This window comes from Pocillopora verrucosa, chromosome 10, assembly GCF_036669915.1.
Source record: "Pocillopora verrucosa isolate sample1 chromosome 10, ASM3666991v2, whole genome shotgun sequence".
NCBI lineage: Eukaryota > Metazoa > Cnidaria > Anthozoa > Scleractinia > Pocilloporidae > Pocillopora > Pocillopora verrucosa.
The window spans coordinates 19857375-19876216 of NC_089321.1; the positions used below are offsets into that span (position 1 = coordinate 19857375).

Consider the following 18842-nt stretch of genomic DNA (forward strand, 5'->3'; position numbering starts at 1 on the left):
TTGGGCTCGCGAGGCGCGAAGGCCGTAATGAACACAAATTTGGCACCACCTAAAAATTCCAAGTGACTTTAATCACTGTTGGAGAAGAATTGATTTTGATTGATTTTTAACAAATGTGATGCGTATTCTGGTGTGGTGTATATAATTTCTACTTAATGTATACATAGTTGACTTCATTAAGTTTCATTGTATTATAATCGTTAATTCAGAAAGTTACTGCAAGAGAGTTTAATAAACTGTTATTATTATATAAAGTATGGGCCAAGAGGTCGCTCTTAGTTGAAGCTGAACCTGCTTACTGTTTAAATAACCAGATTTCCTCCGCCTTCTTCTCCCTTCGTTTTTGAATATAAGCACTTTTAGTCAAAATCAGTAGTAAATATTAGATAAAAATCAATTGACTTGCAGTACGCTTCCAGCTCGACACGGCAAACTTCTCTTGAGCGAGTTTAACAAACGCTTCAAATATAGCCAGTAGAGAGGACAACACAGCAAATAATCCTGTTCTGGTTAGTTATGTCATTGGTACCATAATCTACACTGTCAGTTGTCCCTTTACAGCTCTACTCAACGTGCTGATGTTAATGGCCGTGAAGAGAAGACCACGACTCTGAACCAACAGCAACCTCTTGCTGGCCTGTTTTCTTGATCAACCATCGTACATACTGTGGAGACTGTTCCTATTATTTTATCTCAGAGGTAGTGTTACGGTTGAAAATGTCCATTATACTTTTATTGCAGTATTGATTATGGCTCCATCACTGTATTTGATTTTGGTTGCCTTCGAGAGTCTCATAGCGTTCAAATTTACGATACGCCACTAGCACGTATAACTAATAATACCTTGAAGATGGCACTTTTTGTAGTTTGGATCATTGCCCTCTTGTGCCGGGTTTACAGTGTGTTTAAGTGGATTTATTACTGCTTCCACAGATGGCAGGCCTAGCCTCTTTTTCATGTGTCGTTTTCGTTGTCTTCACTATTCTGATTTTGTATCATGAAACGCGTCGACACCAAAGGAAGATAACAGTACAGCAACTTCCCTGAGAGGAATTAAATGGAAATATTAACCAAAAAGAACACGTCGCTTAAGACAACTGTGTTTGTGGTTGGTATTTCTTTTTAAAATTTTTTATCTGCCTTCTCCCACGTGGGCTCTGTCTGGTCGTTTTAGCTACAGGCCTTTCTAATATTTGTCCCATCAACGAAGTATTGACGCAAAAATTTGCCATGTTCAACCGCTTTTTGATCCAGTGGCATGGGGAAATTTCCTGATCCTCACTGTATATGTGCAGAAGTTGGCAATTCTCTAAGCATGAGAGATGTTTATTTCTTGCAGAGACTGATGAACTGATTTTCAATGTCTTATTTAGCATATGTTTCCTCTCATTCCAATTTCTGACTTACCTTTTTTCGGAAAAATAATCAGAATACGGATCTTAAAGGCGAACTTAATGTCTTTGAAGAGTTACTACCTTGTTCAAGGGCTGCTATCACGTTCATGAAAAGTGTCATTGGTAAATTGAAAAGAAGGCTCCTATCTTGTTCAAGGGCTGCTTTCACGTTCATAAAAAGTGTCATTAGGAAACTGAAAAGAGCATCGTTCACCCTTTGAATAATTGAAGTAATCTCTTGACATAACTTTACCCTAATATTGATAACAATAGCAGTAATTGATATATTGGTAATGGTTTAGCGGTAATGCATGATATAAATCAGTACGGCTGACCAGGGGGTTTCGCCTCTCAGGTATTGAGGCGATGTTTAAATATACTTCTCAGGAATATAAAGAAAATTACTTGACTTCCCTGGTGACTTTCAGCTATAACTTCAATTTAAGACTTCAGAACTGAGTTTGGAAATCAACTCTCAGCCTACAGAGGTGTCGTGTCATAAGTGACTAATATGATTATAATATAGAGCAATAACTAAGGAGTTTGTTTATTGAGTGAGTTTAAAATGCGACAGAAAAGTTTACATTAAAAAGTTTTTTTCTGGTTTTCTGCCATAATACCCTACTTCACTATTTTAAATACGAGCTTCCTCATTTCGTTTTGTCTCCAGCAGTAGATCAGTGGATTAACAAACGAGTTTAGTATGCTGCAAATTTGCCAGATTGATTCATCGATTGGGCAAGTATCAAAAAGGCCTGTAGCTAAACCGATGAAACAGAAACCAGCTGGAAGAAGGCTCACAATAACAGCACTAACTACAAACACTGTTGTCTTAAGCGCCTTGTTCTCTTTGGTAGATCTTTCCACTTCTTCTTGAGGAAGTTGCTGTGTTTTAATCTTCCTTCGATGGCGGCGGGTTTCATGATACAAAATCACATATGCGAAGGCAACGAGCACGATACATGAAATTGAGATGAGGCTTTTGATATAATTCAAAGCTAGGTACATTTTTAACACACATAAAGTACCACATACGAAACTAGTGATCCAAATTGCTAACACCGCTATCTTCAGGTTGTTATGAGTTACAACGTTTGAATAGCGCATCACATATTTGATCGCTATGAGCCTCTCGAAAGTAACCAGCATTAGATGAAGGTATGAAGCAGACGAAAGTGTAGTCATAACACAGACACAAAAATTTTCAAGTATTTCACCGTTACTGAGGCCAAATAATAGGAATATCCTCCACAAGACATATAACGGTTGGCCAAAGAGACCAGTTAATGCGTCAGTCACCGCTAAACAGGCCAGTAAGATGTTGTTGTTAGTTCGGAGTCGTGGTCTTTTTTTGACGACTATAATTACCAGCACGTTAAGCAGAACTGTGAAAGGACAGGCGATGCTGTTAATGCTAATACTGATAATGTAATTAACATTCGGTGGGAATATTACTGTGTCGCCATCTATGCTGGTCATCGTTATAGCGTTCGCAAATGAAGCTTGAATAAGTTTGATGTGTTGAGTTGGATACGTTATTGATATCGGCCGCACAGTTTGTATCGTTTCGCTGGATTTTAAATGTTTTTCGGAGGCTTTGATCCACTAGCTCCATTTTAGTGTGCATGTGGTTTAACTTGATATTTTCTCACGTATTTCAATTTCTAATTGTATGATTAATTCAGTTTTAAGTTTCTTGTTTCAGACATGTATGCCCACAGCCGCTCGTTTATCGTGTTTTAAAGATTTATGACTTATTTTTATTTAAGTTTATAGACCAATTTCAGTTTCCCCATGGTTGAAATACAAAATGCATTCTGAAGGTCAGTTCCGAAGTCCGAATTCCAGTCTTCTAATTTCAAATTATTGAAAATTTAGCCGTTGTCGCACGAAGTATTTTGCTTTGCATCCCCATGCAATGTGTTACATTCCTAGCTGTTGGAACTCCAACATCTGTTGGGAATGGCTATAAAACTAACATTAATGAGAAAGTTTCATGACATATCAACCCAACCAAAATCGAATGTAGTTCAATTCGTCACAAAACCCGACGCACGGATCTCCCATGTCTGCATATCTGATAAACAATCATACACTTTCGAAAATGCTATCAGCAATATTTTAATTACTTTATCGTGGTAATATTGAAGGGGGAAATTATCTCGAGAGATTTTTTCAAATATTGATTCTGTTTAAGAAAATTATCAGAATGTTAGCGGATACATTTGTAAATATAAAATGGGGCATCAGAATTTTTTTTATCAGTCTGAAAGCGTTTCTAAAACTAGCCAAAGAAAAATTCACCATGTCGAGTTGGTAGATTATTGTAAGTCAACTAAGTCTTTGGGATGAACCCTTGACTTCTATTGTTGTTTTGTATCTGATCTATCGCTAAAATAAATATGCAAATGTTTCCAACAGATTATTATTCTTGCACTAAAAGGGAAAAGGCAGCGAAAAGCTAAGCTTTGAAAAATTCACCATGTCGAGTTGGTAGATTATTGTAAGTCTACTAAGTCTGTGAGATGAACTCTTGACTTCTATTACTGTTTTGTATCTGATCTATCGCTAAAATTAATGTTTTCAACAGATTATTATTATTATTATTATTCTTGTACGAGAAGGGAGAAGGCAGCGAAAAGCTAAGCTTTGAATAGTAAGTAGTTTAAGCACCTCCTAAGAATAACTTCTCAGTCCACATTTACAGGACAACACCACAAAAGAAGCTTACGTGGCAACTTTCTTCGCCGCCCTATCAAATGAATCTCCTTCAGGCTCGGCCCAGGCATTCTTATACCAAAATAATTAAAATCAGTGCCGACTTTTTATTAATCACTAGGTCGAAAATGGTTTCAGCCCATTGAAGTGGTCTCTGTAACTTATAGTAGCCCACTCGTTTCTTCATATACCTTGTTATTTAGGAAATTGATTCGCCCTACACAACCATATAGATATTTATAGTTACATGGCTTCTTATCCTAATTAAAAAACTATATTAGAAGAAAAGTATTAGCTATTGGTTTATTTGACATCTTACTTTGGTTTTATAGGCTTAATTTAAAGTCAGTTATTTGCATTTAGGTTTTTCGTTGTCAAGAATATTATTCCTTTTTAGGTTCGTCCACGAAGATTTTCATCAAAAAATACCAATTTATTCGACACCCGTCTCTTCTTCGGTGTCATAGTTTTATACTTTGTATAAAGTTCATGAGCCAAACGCTTGTTTCTTCCACAAAACAGGATAGGAGGTTAAAAAAAAAACCGAAAATTAGAAGATATGTAGAGCGCGGTTGAGGACGGTTAATATTGCATTAAAAAAATTGATACACTACCTTTTGCTGAGCCTGTTAGAGGTTTTTGTTTTTGTTTTTTATTATTATTATTTCAAAGATTGAAAACACATCAGGAAGTTCTCATCTGTCTCTTTAAACACATTATTATATATAGAGAAGAAATATAGTGTTAATCATGATCGCATAATTATCAGATCTGGTAACTCTTCATGTCGAGATAACTTTGTTATCACCTGCCCCTTGGCACAAGGTGCCATTTCAAGCATGCATGGCCAGAATTACTATGGCATTTTACATCACAGCGTTACTTTTTCTCAGCGATTGACTAAACTCAAAGCGTGCGCAAGATTTGAACGGAGCCGAAAAGTTCCCAGTGAATTTGGTTGATGACACTTTTAGCATCTACAACCAGTTATTCTTGTTCAGTCACGACTTCGCATAACAGCAACAAAGGAAGATAAAAGCACAGGAACCGATAAAAAAGAAGTGGAAAGATGAACCAAAGAAAACAGGGCGCTTAGGAAGTTTGTATCGAGAATGAGAACCAGGTCGTGCATCGACTAAAGGAGGGTAACTCCCAAGTCAATTTGAAATCGGATAAGTTTAGTTACAGCCCCGAATAACGTAATTGAACAACGTTAAATATTGACGGGAGTATGATGATGTCAATACAAGTCCTCCAGCATTGTCAATGCTTTATATGTTTGATGAAATCATAGGGAGATTTCAATTCAAATACCTAATTCCTATGTCGACCATGAGACAAAAACGAAACATTTCTACGTATCTAAAACAAATATAAGAAAAACTCAACTGCAATCATTACTACGTAGCTCTTTTTGCTAATGGAAAAATAGGCTGAGGCAAATTACCAAAGATGTACCCTTCTTGCAAAGATTTTTTTCCGTGGGTTCAAATAGTCCTTTTAAGAATCAGATTTTGCGCGCAATGTACGAATCAACACTCCTAACAAAAAATATGTTGTCACATAAACCAACGACAAGGACCTTTTTTTTCAGTCTTTCTGCCATATTCTCCTTCTTTGCTGGATGGCTGGATGCACGAGCTGGGTTCTTCCTGTACAAGGTGTAAGAACGTGCTTTCTCATTTCTTTTTGCCTCCAGCGGTAGATCAATGGATTTACATACGAGTTTAGCATGCTAATTTAGTAACTGAGTTGGCCACCGAAAATAGTTCAAAAGCTGACTTTTTGGGCGTTAGCCCTTTGTCAGAGCGATTGGAGGAATTCTGGGTTGTGTGTGGGTGGCATGGCACAGACTTGCCACATTGGTCCGTTGATGGGGCAAAAGCTACAATGGCCTGTAGCTAAGACACAAACAAACTTGAAGAAGGCAGACAATAACAGCACCAACTGCAAACACAGTTGTCATAATCGCCTCGTCTTCTTTGGTAAATCTTTCCACCTCCTCTTGGGGCAGTTGTTATACTTTTATCCTCCTTTGATGTCGACACGTTTAATGATATCAAATCACATATGCGATGGCAACGAAAACGATTCACAAAATAGCGACAAGGCTTGCTTTAGAATAAAATATTAGATACATCTCTAAGGCCTCAAACATTCTACACACGAAGGCAATGATCCAAACTGCAATCAGTGCTATCGTTATTTTCTTATCAGTGACACTGTTTGGGTAGTGCGACGTAATTTTGATGGCAATAAACCCCCAAAAGTAACCAACATTGGATGAAGGCATGAAGCGGCCAAAGTAGAGAAATGAAATTCATGAAATTGAAATGCAAATTTTCAGCTGTTTCACTGGTACTGAGACCTAACAGTTGCAATATCCCCAAAAGGATGTATGATGGCTGGCCACGAAGACCAGTTAATGTGTCAGTCACCACTAAACAGGCCAGCAAGATGTATTTGTTGGTCTTGTTTTCACGGCCATTATCACCAGCACCTTAAGAAGAACTGTGAATGGGAAAGTGTTGCTGTCAATGATAATAGTGATAATGTAACTAACCTCTTGTGGGACATTTACTCTGTCACCTCTCACCTTACTCTGTCGTTGCTTACCATCTTTAGAATTTTTAAAAGAAAAGCACAGAAACGTGATTTGCTGAGTTAGATTCCTTATAGAGATCAATTGAACCTTATGGATCAATATGTTTGGATTTAAGATTTTTTTTGAGTACTTTGATCAACTTGAGAATTTCTCCTGCATGAATTGTAGTAATTACCATTTCTTCAATTGATACGGTTGTTAATTTAATTGGTTAGGGTGAATTTAAAGCATAATGAGGATAACTCAATCTCATATATCGATTCTTCAAATTTTTGTCTTTTTTGAGCAACTCGATGACGGACTCTTCCATATGAACTCAGAGGTTCTCTATTGTGAGTTCGATGAAGGACTTAAACCACCCTCTTCATCCTCTTCTACCAACACGCCTAGACGATATCTGTCCCTACACCCTAAGGCGCAAATCAGGCCAGCTGTACTTTTACAAAAACGTTACTACTTGTAGAACGAAGCGCACCGAAGACCTTTTCACTTTCAATTATTTTTAGCAAATGTGATGCATGTCCTGGTGTGGTGCACATAATTGGTACTTAATATACACAGAAATGTACATAGTTGATTTTATTAACTTTTCATTGCATTATAACTCGTTAATTCATTAAGTTACTGCAAGAGAGTTTAATAAACTGTTATTATTACATAAAATATGGGCCAAGAGGTCATTCTAAGTTGATGCTGAAACTGCTTACTGTTTAATAACTAGATTTCCTCTGCCTTTTTCTCCCTTCGCTTTTAAATATAAGGACTTTTATTTTAGCGGTTGATCAAAGTCAAAATCAGTAGTAAGTATTGGATAAAAATCAATGGGATCTCATTGACTTGTAATAAGCTTCCCACTCGACACGGAAAACTTCTCTTAGGTGAGGTTAACAAACGCTTCAAACATAACCAGTACAGAGGGCAACATAGCAAATAATCCTGTTCTGGTGAATTATGTCATTGGTACCATAATCTACACTGTCAGTTGTCCCTTTACAGCTCCACTCAACGTGCTGATGATAATAGCCGTAAAGAGAAGACCACGACCCTCAACCAACAGCAACCTCTTGCTGGCCTGTTTCCTTGGCCAGTCATCGTACATACTGCAGAGACTGTTCGATTTGATCTCAGAAGCAGTGTCATAGTTCAAAATGTCCATTGTACTTTTATTGCAGTATTAATTATGGCTTCATCCCTTTATTTGATTTTGGTTGCTTTCGAGAGTCTCATGGCGATCAAATTGACTTTATGCCACTAGGACGTGTAACTAATAATAACATGAAGATAGCACTTTTGTAGTTGTAGCCCTCTTGTGCCGGGTTTACAGCGTGTTTTAGTGAATTTAGAACTGCTTCCATAGATGGCAGGCCTTGCCACTGTTTCATGTGTCGTTTTCGTTGTTTTCACTATTCTGATTTTGTATCATGAAACGCGTCGACACCAAAGGAAGATAACAGTGGAGCAACTTCCCTAAGAGGAAGTGGAAATATTAACCGAAGAGAACAAGTCGCTTAAGGCAACTGTGTTTGTAGTTGGTGTTTTTTTTTGTCTGCCTACTCCCACTTGGCTTCTTTATGGTCGTTTTAACTACAGGCCTTTCTAATATTTGTCGTATCAACGAAGTACTGACGCAAACATTTGCTATGTTCAACTGCTTTTTGATCCACTGTTTTAATGCTGGAGACAAAAAGAAACGAGGAAGCTTGTATTTAGAATAAGAACCCAAGTCGTGCATCCAGCCATCATGTGAAAGAGAGAAATAAGGAGGAGAGGTGGAAAGCCTCGATGATTATTCATGTACACTCTGCTGACCCATGTGTCCTTGCACTCAGTCAACGAAATTCTCTTTAACTACAATTGTATATATTTCGTGCTATGTTCAGGAAAGTTTGATTTGAAAGTTTGCATACACAATCTGATTTTTAAAGCGTAGTTGAAGAGAAGCTAATATTCACTCCAGGAGTGGAATTTATTTAGTTTACTCTCTGCAGTTCTGGGTTTGCATTGCATGAGGATTCTCCCTTTTTTATTCCGCTGTTTCGTTTGTTTGAATCACATCAAAGGGAATTTACTAGTTACCATTGATTAGCATTTTATGGCTTGAGGAAATTGCCTAATCCTCACTTTATGTGTGCAGAAGTTGGCAATTCTCGAAGCATAAGAGATGTCTATATCTTGGAGAGACTGAAAAACTGATTTTCAAAGTCTTATTTAACATATGTTTTCTCTCATTTCAATTTCTGATTTCATTTGCCCTTTTTTTCGGAAAAATTGTCAGAATAACTTAATATCTTTTTTAAGGGCTACTATCTTGTTCAAGGGCTGCTTTCGGGTTCATAAAAAGTATCATTAATAAATTGAAAAGAGAATCATTAACCCTTTGAACAATTGAACTCATCTCTTGAGATAACTTTTCCCTTAACTGATATATTGCCCTACTTCATTATTCTAAGTACGAACTTTCTCATTTCGTTTTGTCTCCAGCAGTAGATCAATGGATTAACAAACGAGTTTAACATGCTGCAAGTTTTCCAAATTGGTTCATCGATGGGGCAGGTATCAAAGAGGTCTGTAGCCGTACCGATGAGACAGAAACCAAGCGGAAGAAGGCTCACAATGATAGCACCAACTACAAACACTGTTGTCTGAAGTGCTTTGTTCTCTTTGATAGATCTTTCCACTTCTTCTTGGGGCAGTTGCTGTGCTTTTATCTTCCTTCGATGACGGCAGGTTTCATGATACAAAATCACATATGCGAAGGCAACGAGCACGATACATGAAATCGTGATGAGGCTTCCGATATAAAGCATAGCCAGGTACATTTTTAACGCAACTAAAGTACCACACACGAAACCAATGATCCAAATTGCTAACACCGCTATCTTCAGTTTGTTATTAGTTACAATGTTTGAATAGTGCATCGCATATTTGATCGCTATGAGCCTCTCGAAAGTAACCAACATCAGATGAAGGTTTGAAGCAGACGAAAGTGTAGACATAACACTGACGTTAAATTGTTTAAGTATTTCACTGCCACCGAGGCCAAATATTAGGAATATCCTCCAAAGGACATATGACGGTTGACCAAAGAGACCAGTTAATGCGTCAGTCACCGCTAAACAGGCCAGCAAGATGTTGCTGTTAGTTCGGAGTCGTCGTCTTTTTTTGACGGCTATAATTACGAGCAGGTTAAGCAGAACTGTGAAAGGACAGGTGATGCTGTTAATGATAACACTGATCATGAAGTTAACCTCCAGAGGCACAATTACTGTGTCGCCTTCTATGCTGGTCATAGTTATAGCGTTCGCAAATGAGGCTCGAAGAAGTTTGATGTGTTTAGTTTGATACGTTATTGATATCGACCGCTCAGTTTGTATCAGTTAGAATTTTAAATGTTTTTCGGAGGCTTTGATCCACTAGCCCCATTTTAGTGTGCATGTGGCTTAAATTGATATTTTCTCACGTATTTCAATTTCTAATTGTATGATTAATTCAGCTCTAAGTTTCTTGTTTCAGATGTGTATGCCTACACATCTACACAATAAGATTTAACAACTTATTTTTATTTAAGTTTACAGACGAATTTCAGTTTTTCCGTTGTTGAAATATAAAATACATTCTGAAAGTCAGTTTCGAAGTCTGAATTTCCATTCTGCTAATTTTAAGTTATTGAAAGTATTTTGCTTTGCATTTCATGCAATGAGTCATAATCATTTCGTTTGAAAATTCAAAATCTATTGGGAATGGCTATAAATCCAACAGTAATGAGTCAGTTTCATGGCATTAACCCAGCCAAAATCGAATGTAGTTGAATTCGCCGTCATAAAACCCGACGCACGGATCTCCCATGTCTGCTGTATTACAATTAATGGCATGCATACCTGATAAACAATCATACATTTTCGAAAATTTTATCAGCAATATTTCAATAATGAACTCTTGAATTCTATTGCTGTTTTGTATCTGATCTATCGCTAAAATTAATGTTTTCAACAGATTATTATTATTGCACGAAAAGGGAAAAGGCAGCGAAAAGCTAAGCTTTGAATAGTTAGTAGTTTAAGCACCTCCTAAGAATAACTTCTCAGTCCACATTTACAGGACAACACCACAAAAGAAGCTTACGTGGCAACTTTCTTCGCCGCCTTATCAAATGAGTCTCCCTAAAGCTCGGCGCAGTTATCATTCTTAATCCAAAATAATTTAAATCACTTTAGACTTTTCATTAATCACCGAGTCAAAAATGGTTTCAGCCCATTTAAGTGGTCTCTGTAACTTTCTCTTTAGGAAATACCTCTCACATACCTTGCTCTTTAGGAAATTGATTCGCCTTACACGACCATATCGATAGTTATGGTTACATGGCTTCTTGTTCTAATTAAAAACTATATTAGAAGAAAAATATTAGCTATTGGTTTATTTGACATCTTACTTTGGTTTTCTGGGCTTAATTTAAAGTCAGTTATTTGCATATCTGTCTTTCATTGTCAAAAATATCATTTGTGAGTTTAAGCTCTTTTCTTTTGGTTCGTTCACGAAGATTTTCATCAAAAATATCAATTTACTTGACACTCGTCCCATCTTCGATGCCATGGTTTTATTATTTGTATGACGTTCATGAGCCAAACTTCTGTTTCTTCCACGATACATTTCGTAAAACAGGACAAGAGATTGAAAAAACAAAAATAAGAATACATATTGAGCGCGCTTGAGGACGGTTGTTATTGCATCAAAAAACTGATATACTACCTTTTACAGAGCCTGTCAGAGGTTTTTGTTGTTGGTTTTTGTTTATCATTATTTCAAAGATTGAAAACACATCAGGAACTTCCAATCTGTCTCTTGAAACACATTATGAAGTATAGAAAAGAAATATAGTATCAATCATGATCGCATAATTATCAGATCTAATAACTCTTCATGTCGAGATAACTTCGTTATCACCTGCCCTTTCGCACAAGATGCCATTTCAAGCATGCATGGCCAGAATCATTGTGGCATTTTACATTACAGTTTTACTTTTTCTCAGCGATTGACTGAACACAAAGCGCGCGCAAGATTTGAACGGAGCTGAAAGGTTCCAAATGAATTTGGTTGATGACACTTTTAGCATCTACAACCAGTTATTCTTGTTCAATGGACGACTTCGCATAACAGTAACAAAGGAAGATAAAAGCACAGGAACCGACCAAAAAGAAGTGGAATTTAAACTCGCTTGTTAACCCATTGATTCACCTCTGGAGTAAACAACTGATGAGGAAGCTTGTATCGAGAATGAGAAACAGGCAGTGCATCGACTAAAAGAGGGGTAATTCTATAGAGCCAAAATCCCGAATACGACCACAGATCATATGCGTACTTCCCAAGTCAATCTGAACTCGGATAAGTTTAGTTACAAACCCCGAAGAGCGTAATTGAACAACGTTTAATATTAAAGGGGGTAAGTTTCTAAGGAAACTGTGGTGCTGCGTCGGTGGAAGAGTATAGCAGGTAATTTAGTGTTAACAACTGAGTTGAAAACGTAAATTGGCCACCGTAAAGGGTAAAAAAGCTGGCGTTTCGAGCGTTAGCCCTTCGTCAGAGCGATTGGAGGAATTGTGAGTTGTGGGTGAGTTTATATGCCGAAAGTGGAGCTACACTATTGGTAGGAATATGGTGAAGAGAAAACAGGAATAAATTAGTTGAATGAAAAGCGCTCGCTGATTCCGTGGGGATTTAGGGTGCCGATTTGGAAGATAAATTTTTGTTCTAGTGTTTTGCGGCTTTCCGAACTGCCTAGATGTAAGGAAAGGCCGCAAACTGCCATATGCTGTTTTGAATAGTTGGGGAGATTAAAGCGTCTAGCGACTGGTTTGGATGCGTCTTTGTCATTTCTTTTTACGTCGCGAAAGTGTTCTCGGAATCGGTCACCTAGTCGTCTTCCTGTTTCGCCAATGTATAACTTATAACAATAAGTGCATGTTATGCATTAAATAACATTGGCGGAGGTACACGTAAAGTGATCAGTGATCCTAATAGATCTCTTGGGTACCGATAATTTCTCTACGTTGTAAATGAAAGGACAAGTTTTGCAACGTGAGCGAGCGCATTTGAAAGTTCCAGATTGGTCATTGGTTTGGAATGAACTTCTGACCAAAAAGTTGCCTATGTTTTTGTCACGTTTGAATGAAATAAGTGGGAGTTGCGAAAAGATAGTGTCAATCTCTGAATAGTTTTGGAGTAATTTAAAGTTTTTAAAAATAATAGATTCAACCGCGTGGTTGTGGGGGTGAAATGTAAGAGTGAATGGAATGCGGTCAGTGTTTTCCTTAACAGCCGTTTCTAGTGCTGACTGTCGATTAATTTGTTGGGCACGGTGGTGGCCCGCTTGGACGACAGAAACATGATAGCCACGTTTATCGAAAAACTGGCACATTGCCTCTGATTTTTCGGAAAAATCAGAGTCGTCACTGCATAAACGACGAAGTCTGAGAAATTGCGAAATTTATATGTTTGATGAAATCATAGGGAGATTTCAATTCAATGTTGCAAATGCTTTTCGAATAGTTTTCTCGTGCCTGCTCTAAAACTACAGCTCGCAGGCATTAAAAATACCTAAAGTTCACCTCTTAAAACATAATACTGACTTTGTAATTTGCTCAAAATAAAATTATACGTGCGCATGCTGAATATGCTACGTAGCATGAACGATTACGTGCGATCTTTTAATAAAAGAAAGTGAACATTTTTTATTAAATTTTAAATTTTAAGCTTTAAGCTCCCCCTAACTACGGCTGGGACACAATGAAAGCATTATTTAACATAATCCGGCGATGCGAAATCAAACCAAAATTGCCACACCGAAGCACATTGAAGATTTCCAACTTTCAAGAAGCCTACTTACGGCCGCTTCAATAGGATTTGATTAAAATGACTTGAGGAAAGAAAAGAGTTTCGGCTCCACTACGCAGTACACATGAATTAGAGAAACCATCCTACGAAGGCTACACGGCTGGAAGGTCTTTGCCCTTATTTACTAAACATGTAATCCGACAAAGCACGGAAAACTGTAAATAATTTTAGGAAACGCAAACAAGCCAAGAAACCCTTGTGAAACTCGAACTTTCACTAGTAAATCAAATATATGCTAAAAAATAATGTGAGCAAGACGAGGTGTCGGCCTAAAATGCTCTCCCAAGTAATAAACATCCCTTTTGTAGCACTCCATTCTACCCATGCTGCACTTCAACTGCCCCAGTCCCTACTGCTCCTGTGCAGCAGAAATATTTCATTTCCGGCTAATTCGTATCCACTCAAACGCTGGAAATTCTATATAATTTTAATACGCGAAAGGTTTTAACGGTCACCCTGTCCAAAGTGTTTTCACATTATTCATCGCACTAAACAAAAATTGAATTTTCAGAAAAACATTTTGCTCTTTAAAAGAAGCGCTATAACTTTTGTGGAGGCTATGGTTTCATGAATATTTTTGTCCTTCTTTTATTCATTATGTGCCTAGAAAAACAAATAACGACAAAGAGAACTTCCATAACAATCCGATCTTTCTTATTAAGACTTGAATTTAATGTTTGGATTATAACAGTCAGGTCTTTGGTTCTATGGTAGCCACGCACATGATCCTACACTTTTGGCGATAATACTATTGGATGCAACCCCTAAGCATTAAAGAGGCCTAACCATTTTGGACCTGAAGAACACATTTATTGATATGTGTAAAATCTAAAATGATTTGAATCACTTTTGGATTAATTTTGAGTTATGGATTGTGCACGAGGGATACCCGTTTGATAAGGGCGCAATAGGCGTTTTCATGAAAGCTTCTTTTGTATTGTTGCTGTGTAAAAGTTGTTTGCGAAGTTATTCTCTCCAGATTGCGATTCGCTGCTAATACTACACGCTGCCTGAGCTATAAACATATATGTTCTATGTGCGTTTCATTTGAAAATGTCATTCTTCGGCAGTGAAGCGTGGTTTAGCATAGATTGCGACACCACCACCATGTGGAGCTTTAGATACAACGGTCGTTTCTCTGTCTTGGCGAACCAGGTTTCGCTTACAGCAAAAACATCTAGATTGTTTAGGAGAATCAAAGTACCTTCTTCATCCAGGTGTACAGGTAATGACCTCATATTCAAACGACAGCAACGCAATACTTTTGCTTTGAAAGGAAAACGAGGACACAACGGAATTCGAGCGGCAAGAAACCTCCGACCACGTGAGTGCATAGAGACATAAGAACCACGGATTCCACTATGCCACTTCTCTTGAGATAAGGCAGAGGTATCTTCTTGCTCGGAGAGAACTATTCCGGAAGTTAGATGACCAAAGAATACATTTTTGCGCCAAAAAATAAGAAGAAAACTGAGTAAAATGGCGGAGCTCAGGAAAAAACGTCCGACCTTTATGATCCGCTGACCGTAGAACGACAGGTATCGCAATGGAAAAGTTCCCACTGATTGGATGTCTTAAAGGATTCCTACTTGAGGTCAGTGATTAGATGTTTTGGCAAGACTCAGAGCCCAAATAGGAACAAGAATTTTTGATTAGCTGAAATTTATTTTCTATATTCGCTAAATTACGATTTACATCGTGGGACAAAAGATCAAACGTTCAGTACTGTATAAAACCACGATAAACAAATAATTTTCCATAATATCCTTACACGAGACCCAAAAAGAAATTTTCTCTTAAACAATTTCTGACAACACTATTAGCAATGAGTGAGGTTGTGAGTCACCAAAATTGTAAATTTTGTATAAAAAATGATCTTGAGAGGTCACTTTAATAGTGAAAATGCTCTGCGATATACCTCAATTCATAAAGTTCGCCTGTAAAATATTAATTCTTATTAGGTATTTTTGGTTCCTCAAAATATTGACTTATTTAAGATAATTTCCAGCGAAACCGCGTAATTGAAATTAGAGCATAGGTTTGTAAATTAAAATAGGACATTAAATATCGATTAATGAGTCTCTGACCAAAGAATATTCTTGCCGGTCTGTTTAGCGGTGACTGATACATTAACTTGTCTTCTTTGCCAGCACTTGTATATCCTGGATATTCCAATCCTTGGGTCGTATTATCTTGAGCCAAGTCAGAGCCAAATGTTTCCCTCGACATTAATTCTGAGGTCCAAAACAAAGCAAAAAAATGAGTATTTAACAAAAAAGACGCTGCTGATTGATCAGGAAGTTGATATTTTCTTTGAAGAGAAAACAAAACAAAGAAAAAACGCCAGGCCAAAATTCCTCCCCTTAAACTGGATAACTACCTTTGTCGTTTCATTAAAGAGATTCGTGTCATTCGAGGAAATAGAGGTGACTCGTAGGATATTCCATGACATATCACTCGAAAGAGTTGCATTACAATTGTGTTGGCCTGTCACGTTCCCAAGAAGAAATCAATCAGTTCCCCAAAACTTTTAATACTTTTCTGATGGCTCGCACTAGCCAGCTAGAAATTATGGCATGAATTGGTTTCTCTTTTAAGATTTGGGACCTTTTTCGGACTATAAGGAGAGAGAGGGGAAGAAATCTGACCAAAGATTTTAGAGAGCTCTTTCTGCTTCAAATCTGAATAAATCAAGTAAATAATCAGGCAGATTAGATTTCCATGTGGTTCTCCTGTTTGTAAAAGGAACAAAGCAAAAAGTAATGCTAATTTTTATATCATCGCCTCTGTTCCGGCCTGATTTGCTCATTGACACTCTAATGAAACGAAAGCGAATATGATTTAACCTGCTTCCTCAGATATATCTGTATATCTATCTATATATATCTGTATGAATCCTCTTTAGGAGCGAGGGAAGCATAGAAAAAGACAGAAAAAGACGCAAATACTTGTTTTTACAGGCTAAATTATCTTGCATGTAAACGCGGTATGAAATTCATTTCGTTCCGGAACGAAACTCATTTTGGAATTATGTAAAAGGTACCTCAGGGACGGCACATTAGATTTTTGAGGTGGGGGCGACTGGGGCAAATCAATTTTTTTTTCAATGGGGGTTTTTAAGGTTTTTAGGTGCTAACGGTGTCTCAAACTTAAGTGGACTACCTGAGACCAAGCTGGTACGTTTTAGGGTGTTTTTCGCTCGATAAAATACCTAAAATAAGCATTACTAGGACGATTTTAATGATCTGACTTGAGCCTATTGCTGGTTTTCAGTGTCACGCCATTCAAAATAGATCAAAATAAAAAATAAAAACCGTTCAATCGATTTAGTCTAGAATCTGGAAATAGAAAGAAGCTAGATATGTAAAGACTCTCGCCAAGATTCAGGTCACAGCAATTTTTCTTACGGAAGATATGAGGAGAAACGTTTTTCCCAAATTTATAGAGATTTGTATGGAGCCGCCATGCTGGTGCCCACCTAGATGGGCACCAACATGGCGGCCGGAAACCAGCAGAAACATCTGTCACTGAGTTTTGCTACAAAAGCGTGAATTTATCTCTCTAAGAACTCATAAACGTAACAATAATACTTTATTCTAATACAAGAACTGTTCAGATAGCTGAATTTCCCTAAATAAGTCACCTTTTAAACCAACATAACAGCTCTCTCGCTCGTCATCTAAAGGCCACGTCACGCAAAAGCTTAGAAATTCAAGAGTAGTCTATCACTAAACCAAGAACCCATTTGGAGTGAAAATTTGTCTGAATATTAGTTTTTAGCTGCTCTAATACATCATGAAAGTAAAATCTCAGGAGGATCAATAGTTCTGAAGTCTGAAATTTAGTGACGTCACGTGAAAACCAGCAATAGAGCACATCGATCAAGGAGTTTTTATTTTTGGCATTTTTCAATTTTTTGCGTTTGAATTGGTACTTTTTAGGGGTAGTCGTCAATTGTTGCCACTCCCAAACAGAGAAGACTCAGCTACCTTTTTATAATTTTATAGGGCTCGTTTTCGAAATTCCCGGCGCGCACCCCCGCCTTCTCATGTAAAGGTGTCCCCCGGGGGGTGATGATGCGTGCAGCACACTTGAAATTTAGCAAAGACAAATTTGATGTGAAGCACCCTTTACGTAACGAATTGACCAATTCCCAATCGAGACTTAAGTCTGGCGGGACGCGTAATTTTGCTCACGGTGGTAAGTAGCCTAATTACCGGAGCCAGGCTGTATGAATTTTCCAGACCTCTTGAGTACTACCTGTGATACACGCTTGCCAATTCCCTTATCGGCTTTTTGGATCGGCTTAACCCTACCATTGCAAAGGCCGGACACCTCTTTAGGCATTCTACATCTACTATTGGAACCACGACTCCAACCAACATCTATGTGTGGGGCAAATTGTAAAATCATCTTTTCGAAGATGCCGGCATGCGACAAAATAGAAAGAAGTGACTCGAAATGTCTTTTTTACAACTATGCAAAGGACCGACTTGCGATATGCAACTTCGGTCTTCTCGGTAACTAAACCCACATGTTCCACCATCGAACGACTTAAATGAAAAGCAAATCTCCAAGTTAGATTGTAAGATGAGACACTTAAACAACAGATCAATTAGCTAAATCAGTATGTTGCTTGTCAATCAAATTGACTTTTATAACCATTCTTTGACTTTCGCCGCCAAAGGGATCATTGACGGTCTGGACATTTCAGTTATTTGAATGCAGTAATTCCTGAAAGGTTTTTCTAGATATCATGCAAAGAGGAAAAAACCGTCTCTTGGTATTTCGAAGATTGATTCATCTTTGAATTTATTTGTCACGCTTGTCGTGAAACTGATTGAATAAGATGGAGAAGATATATAATCTGGAACTCAATTCTGAGTATAATGTGGTAGAGCATAACGTGATCATCGAAACAGCTCATTAAATCATAAATAAACAAGGTAAGAGTGTTATGTTAAATTTTATTTTACATATTGTAGTGATTTATGCCAGTAAACGGTGGCGACAAGGAGGCACATCATGTATATTTCATAGTCGCTATAAATTACATTTTGCCGGACTTTGAGTTCGTCTCAAGATAGAAAAACACAAATACACAAGGACATTTTTTACAGTAGCTTTTCATCCATCCTTTTGTAAAAGCTTGAAGCTCAGTAGATTCTGTCATATCGGTCATTGTTAAATCTGTCTTTGCTTTGATGTTACTTTTCAATATACAAACCAGTGATCAA

General features: G+C 37.5%; 2 protein-coding genes across 2 annotated transcripts; both read right to left on the reverse strand.

Moving 5' to 3' along the window:
* Positions 1–2015: 2015 nt before the first annotated feature.
* LOC136283756 (adenosine receptor A2a-like) lies at positions 2016–2873 on the reverse strand. The gene has a single exon (XM_066172951.1). The coding sequence runs from the start codon at positions 2871–2873 to the stop codon at positions 2016–2018; it is 858 nt and encodes a 285-aa protein (XP_066029048.1).
* Positions 2874–9149: 6276 nt separating this feature from the next.
* LOC131783866 (melanocyte-stimulating hormone receptor-like) lies at positions 9150–10007 on the reverse strand. The gene has a single exon (XM_059100641.2). It carries the CDS (start codon positions 10005–10007, stop codon positions 9150–9152), a length of 858 nt encoding a protein of 285 aa, XP_058956624.2.
* Between the last annotated feature and the right edge of the window lie 8835 nt (positions 10008–18842).